This window comes from Chenopodium quinoa, unplaced genomic scaffold (assembly GCF_001683475.1).
Source record: "Chenopodium quinoa cultivar QQ74 unplaced genomic scaffold, ASM168347v1, whole genome shotgun sequence".
In the NCBI taxonomy this organism is placed as follows: Eukaryota; Viridiplantae; Streptophyta; class Magnoliopsida; order Caryophyllales; family Amaranthaceae; genus Chenopodium; species Chenopodium quinoa.
In genome coordinates this window covers 2,596,791-2,602,642 of record NW_018742244.1, presented here as the reverse complement: position 1 = coordinate 2,602,642, position 5,852 = coordinate 2,596,791, and the positions used below count along the sequence as shown (strand labels likewise).

General features: G+C 38.6%; 2 protein-coding genes across 2 annotated transcripts in view; both read left to right on the top strand.

Moving 5' to 3' along the window:
- Positions 1 to 305: 305 nt before the first annotated feature.
- On the top strand, positions 306 to 3,582 carry LOC110740266 (LEAF RUST 10 DISEASE-RESISTANCE LOCUS RECEPTOR-LIKE PROTEIN KINASE-like 1.1). Its single transcript, XM_021920750.1, has 4 exons — positions 306 to 1,573; positions 1,824 to 1,856; positions 1,974 to 2,204; positions 2,287 to 3,582. Exons 1-4 carry the CDS (start codon positions 727 to 729, stop codon positions 3,360 to 3,362), a joined length of 2,187 nt encoding a protein of 728 aa, XP_021776442.1. The 5' UTR covers positions 306 to 726; the 3' UTR covers positions 3,363 to 3,582.
- A 179-nt stretch (positions 3,583 to 3,761) lies between these two features.
- Positions 3,762 to 5,852, top strand: part of LOC110740254 (putative pentatricopeptide repeat-containing protein At3g47840) — a 3,335-nt gene continuing 1,244 nt past the window's right edge. The window contains exon 1 of the mRNA XM_021920743.1: positions 3,762 to 5,852. This exon is cut by the window's right edge and continues 574 nt beyond it. Within this exon, the coding sequence (XP_021776435.1) occupies positions 4,032 to 5,852 (1,821 nt within the window). The 5' untranslated portion in view covers positions 3,762 to 4,031.

Below are 5,852 nucleotides of genomic sequence, written 5' to 3'. Positions count from 1 at the left end.
TATTTGTCACATAAGATATCAATGCACGAAGTATTTGTATATTAAAAAACCAATGCATTATTATTTCTCAATATAAAATTTTAATATAAATCGTATGATCAATTACTTCTATTCTGTAATAACTTCATATGCAAAGGGAGTGACTAGTAGAGCATAGTAGTACTTAGATGATCTGGTTATTATTCAAGGATAGTTAGAATATTAAAAAAAAAGTTGTCACATTTACTAAATTATAAACCAATATCCTTATTAAATTGAATTATAAAGAGCGTAGGATATTTTGTTATTAGTAGAATGTCATATCTTTAATTATGAGAGTTAAAAAAAAACTCGGACCATTATTTTGGGATGGTTGGACTACGCTATCAGCTTTATAGATTTGTTCCCACTTGAACCTGTTTGGTCCCACCCTTTTCTTCTCTGCTGCTAGTTTTCATAATTGACAAGTAATCATTCTCGTCCTATATATATTCTACAATGTGAAAATAGGAATTTTTAGGTACATAAGTTTGGCACCTATGTAGTCTGGCTTCAAGTTGAAAGACCAAGTCCTAGTTCTAGTCTAGCTTGTCCACTCCTCTGAGGCTCTGAGAATGGTTTTGTTCCTTTCTTTGCGTTCAGTTCCTATTTACCATTCTATATATGACATTCTAGCATGCAACATTTCATGATAAATAAAGCCATGAATTTCTGTATATAAAGTGTATACTAGAATTTGCCATTTTTATGTCCATGAAACACATTTCCATTAGAAATATGGTTTCCTGTTTCTTTCTAGCCTTCTGCTTTTTCTTAGCCATTCCACTGTCAAATGGTGATAATACAAGCTATGACGCGTGCTCTAAGCTATACTCATGCGGGAAGATAAAAAATATAGGGTATCCGTTCTGGGGAGGTGATAGGCCCATCTTCTGTGGGATGCCGGACTTCAAGCTCACTTGTCATAATGAGACTAATGCCAATGACAGGTATTCTACTATGAACGTTTTACATAACGCATACATTGGATTAAGAGTGCTTGGCATTGATCCATCTTCCCACACCATGACTTTTTCTGAAAGTACCCTGCTTGAACGTTGTTATTTGCGGGATACAAGTGCAATAGCCTTGCTTCCCACTTTGAAGCCTGACGGCAGTTATTGGAATATAAGTTTATCCTATGGTTGTGCCAATGTCTCTAGTTATCACAGCAAGTCTTTTTACTGCTCCAAGGACGATGGTTCAAAAGGTCTTGCTTATTGGTTTGATGAATCATCAAACAAAAGTAGGATAGGTAAGCTGTGTCCGTGCAATAACACTGTCAAGTTTCTGGTGGATAAGAGAGGGTTAGATGAGCTCAGAAGCACAAAAGCTTCACTTCTGAATATCTTAGAGAAGGTGCAAATTAATACGACATACTTGGTGAACCTCATAGCCTGTTCCAACTGTGAGAAGTCTGGTGGCAGATGCGGATCATCAGAGGAATTGTCTTCAGATCAGTTTTTGTGCCATTGTCGGGACAAATCCCATCCACTAGTGTGCTCTGAACCAACTCCAAGTAGTCCTCAAAACATCTCCCACCGTAAGAAACATGGTATTTTAGCTTCTTGTTGTAGAGTTCTACTTATTTTGCAGTTTCATGAAGTTATTTCTTTTCTTCTTATATTTTTGTTGGTTGTCTCGTGATTATTATAGCAAATAGTATCCAATTTGCATAGAGCTATATCAATATTAAAGGTTGTGACAGAATACAAAATCCAATATTGGGGCTTCAACCATAAGTACTGTTTTAACAGCAATAAGCATATTCATGCTGAAAAACTGACAATTCTTTATCTTTACAGTAAAGGAAAAGTTGGGACTGATTCTGGGACTGGGTAAGTTTAATTTTCTCATTTATCCAAGTCCCTATTGTTGAATAATAGCATTACATTTTAAAAATTTAGTTTAACTGGCCTGCAAATTAGTTCTCACATGACCTCGATTGATATCAGGCATTGGAGGAGCTTTGCTTGTGTTCATAGCAATTATAGGCTTCTGGCACCGTAAGAAGCTCAAATGTGTAACCCAGAGCGCTTCCCTTGACTGTAGTGCATCAGAACTTGAAAAGGGAAGCATATACTTTGGTGTATCACTCTTCTCTTACAATGAGCTTGTAGAAGCCACTGCTAATTTTGATCAATCTAAAGAACTTGGCCGTGGTGGCTTTGGAATAGTTTATTGTGGTAAGCTTGACCTTTTATCTCTTCAATCCTAAATAAGACATCTCCAAACTCAAATCAACTAATCAAAAGTTTTGCATTTTAGGGAAACTAAAAGACGGGAGGGAAGTTGCTGTAAAACGCCTTTATGAGAAGAGCTACAAAAGGCTGGAGCAGTTTATGAACGAAATTCAAGTACTGACCCTTTTGAGACACCAAAACCTTGTGTCACTTTATGGCTGCACTTCCCAGCATTGCAGAGAACTACTACTTGTTTACGAGTATGTGAAAAATGGCACAGTAGCTGATCACCTGTATGGTAGAAACACAAAATCAGGATATCTTCCATGGCCTGTTCGGCTGAGAATTGGAATAGAAACAGCCACTGCGCTCTCTTACCTCCATGCTTCTGATATCATACACCGTGATGTCAAAACTAACAACATTCTCCTTGACTGCAACTTCAGTGTCAAAGTTGCTGATTTCGGGCTTTGTAGACTCTTTCCAACCGATGTAACTCATGTGTCAACTGCTCCACAGGGGACTCCTGGGTATCTTGACCCTGCGTATCACCAGTGTTATAAGCTGACAGATAAAAGCGATGTTTACAGCTTTGGAGTAGTCCTCATTGAGCTCATTTCCTCTTTGCCTGCAATAGACATGGATAGGCCTGAACATGAGATAAACTTGTTCAACTATGCAATGAACAGGATTCAACATTGTGCATTTGACGAGTTAGTGGACCCACAACTTGGGTTTGCACTAGATTTCAAGGTTAGGAGAATGACTGTATCGGTGGCAGAGCTTGCGTTCCAGTGCCTGCAACATGACAAGGAACTCAGGCCGTCAATGGACGAGGTTTTAGAGGTTCTCAAGAGTATTGAAGGCGCTGATTATGAAGCACTGCAGGCAGAAGAAATGGCAAATTATGTTGGGTTCGTGGATGATAAAGCATCACCGGCTGAAGAGATGGCTGATGATACTAATGTTGAAGTTTGTGAAGCGTCGAAAGCAGAAGAGAAGGCTAAGATTGTTGCTCAGAATAGTGATCCAGGACCTACAGCCATGGAGGATGATTATGCACAACTGTTAAACAATAATCATCGGGCATATTCATCTTCCCCGATTTCTGTTATGGTTAAATGGGTTGGTAGTTCCACTACATCTAGCTCCAGCAAGTAAGCTGAACATTTTGATTCCTTTCCTCCTTATATATCAAGCTACTACATGATGGTTGTAAATTGATGGATTTGTTTCTATGCAACTCTGGTAGTCCGGTGTACTATATGGTACGAAGTATATACAAACATGTTGTACAGATCGAGCCTATTTTGTTTCTGTTTTACTTGAATTACATAGAATTTGATTCAATTTTTCAAGTTATATTAACTTAAATACATATTATCCCATCCGTCTCCAAATAAAAGTTTCGTTACTTAAAATTCTACATTTTTTTTTCATATTCACCTTTAATCAACCAAACTCAACTATCTTATTTTCATATTCGCGTTTAACCAATAAAAATTCATATTTGGTTAATCAGTCAAACCTCAATTAGTCATGTAACCTCAATCAAAACACTCGTCAAATTCATCAGTCACATAATATTTTGTTTGAGTTCGGTTCGAGTCGGGTTAATTCACACACTAGTTCATTCGGGTTTGTATAATATGGATTTCCAGCTCTATCAATTTGAAAAGGAAACAATAAAAAGACAGGGCTTGAAACATAACAATAAAAAGTCCAGTCTCACTCTCTACCTTCACACTATCTCAGCCGCCGTCGGTCAGTCGGCCGGAGCCACCGTCCGGAGCCGGAGATTGTAGTTTCTCTGTCTTCAAAGGGGGTTCTATGATTATGTTCCCAAGAACCTATTTCAGGGGATACTTCACAAGAATAGCCAATTCTACAGCTGATTTGCTCGAATCTCCACTTATAAAAACGCAAATTAATCCATTAATACAGTCAAACAAGATCCCAGATGTGTTAGAATGTAATTTTCAGATTAAAGAGTTTGTGAAAACTGGTCGTTTGGAAGATGCACGCAAACTGTTCGATGAAATGCCGCAAAGAGATGTGGTTTCTTGGACCAATGTGATATCTGGGTATGTCAATGCATCGAACTATGACGAGGGTTTGAATTTGTTTTCAAGAATGTGTGTTGACCCGTGTATTAGAGTGGACCCCTTTGTACTTAGTTTGGCTCTGAAAGCTTGTGGACTTAATAATAGTTTAACTAATGGGAGATTGTTGCATGGTGCTTGTGTTAAGAATGGTCTTGTTAATTCTGTGTTTGTGGGGAGTTCACTTTTGGACATGTATGCTAAGTCTGGCTACATTTCGGAGAGTTGTCTAGTTTTCGAGCAGATGCCGGAGAAGAATGTAGTTTCATGGACTGCTATTATAACAGGACTGGTTAAGGCTGGTTATTGTAAGGAAGGGTTGCTGTATTTTTCTGAAATGTGGCGCTCTGGTTTGCACTGTGATGCATATAGTTTTGCCATTGCATTGAAGGCTTGTGCTGATATATGTGATCTGGAACATGGCAAGGAAATCCATACACAAGCATTAAAGAAGGGTTTTGATTTAGGCTCTTATGTGGTGAATACTCTTGCTACAATGTACAATAAATGTGGGAAGTTGGATTATGGTATGTGTTTGTTTGGAAGAATGACTATCCCTGATGTGGTTGGATGGACTTCACTCATTACTTCCTATGTTCAGATGGGTAAAGAAGAGATTGCTGTTCAACAGTTTAAGCGATTGAGAGATTCCGAGGTGAGGCCTAATGAATACACATTTGCTGCAGTTATTACTGCTTGTGCCCATCTTGGTAGAATTAATTGGGGTGAACAATTACATGCTCATGTCATGAGAGCTGGTTCCTTAAATGCTCTATCGGTTGCAAATTCAGTCATGACATTGTATTCGAGATGTGGTCAGTTAAAATCAGCATCTTTGGTTTTTGATTGTATGACTAGCAAAGATATTGTTTCATGGAGCAGCATAATTACAGGATATTCTCAAGCTGGATATGGCAAGGAAGCGTTTGATTATTTCTCATGGATGAGAAGGGAAGGGCCAAAACCTACAGAATTTGCTTTTGCTAGTATGTTGAGCGTGTCTGGTAGTATGGCAATACTTGAGCAAGGTAGACAAGTACATGCTCATGTATTGAAAGTTGGATTAAAACATACATCTTTGATACAAAGTGCGCTGATTACTATGTATTCCAAATGTGGAAGCATAAAGGACGCCTCAGAGATATACAATGGAACGAGCAAGGATGATGTTGTGTCGTGGACTTCCATGGTAAATGGATTTGCTGAACATGGTGACAGTCTAGAAGCTTTAGATTTGTTTGATAAAATGCTGCTAGCTGGTTTGAGGCCAGATGCTGTGACATACATTGGAGTTCTTTCTGCTTGTAGCCATGCAGGACTTGTGGATCTGGGTTATTCCTATTTTAATTCTATGAGCCAGAAGTTTCAGATAAGTCCCTGTAAAGAACATTATGGCTGCATGGTTGACCTCTTATGCAGAGCTGGAAGGCTAACAGAAGCTGAGAACATGATAAATACCATGTCATATGAAGTAGATGATGTTATCTGGTCGACCTTTCTGAGAGCATGTAAAATTCATGGTGATGTTGAGCGTGCCAGACATGCTGCC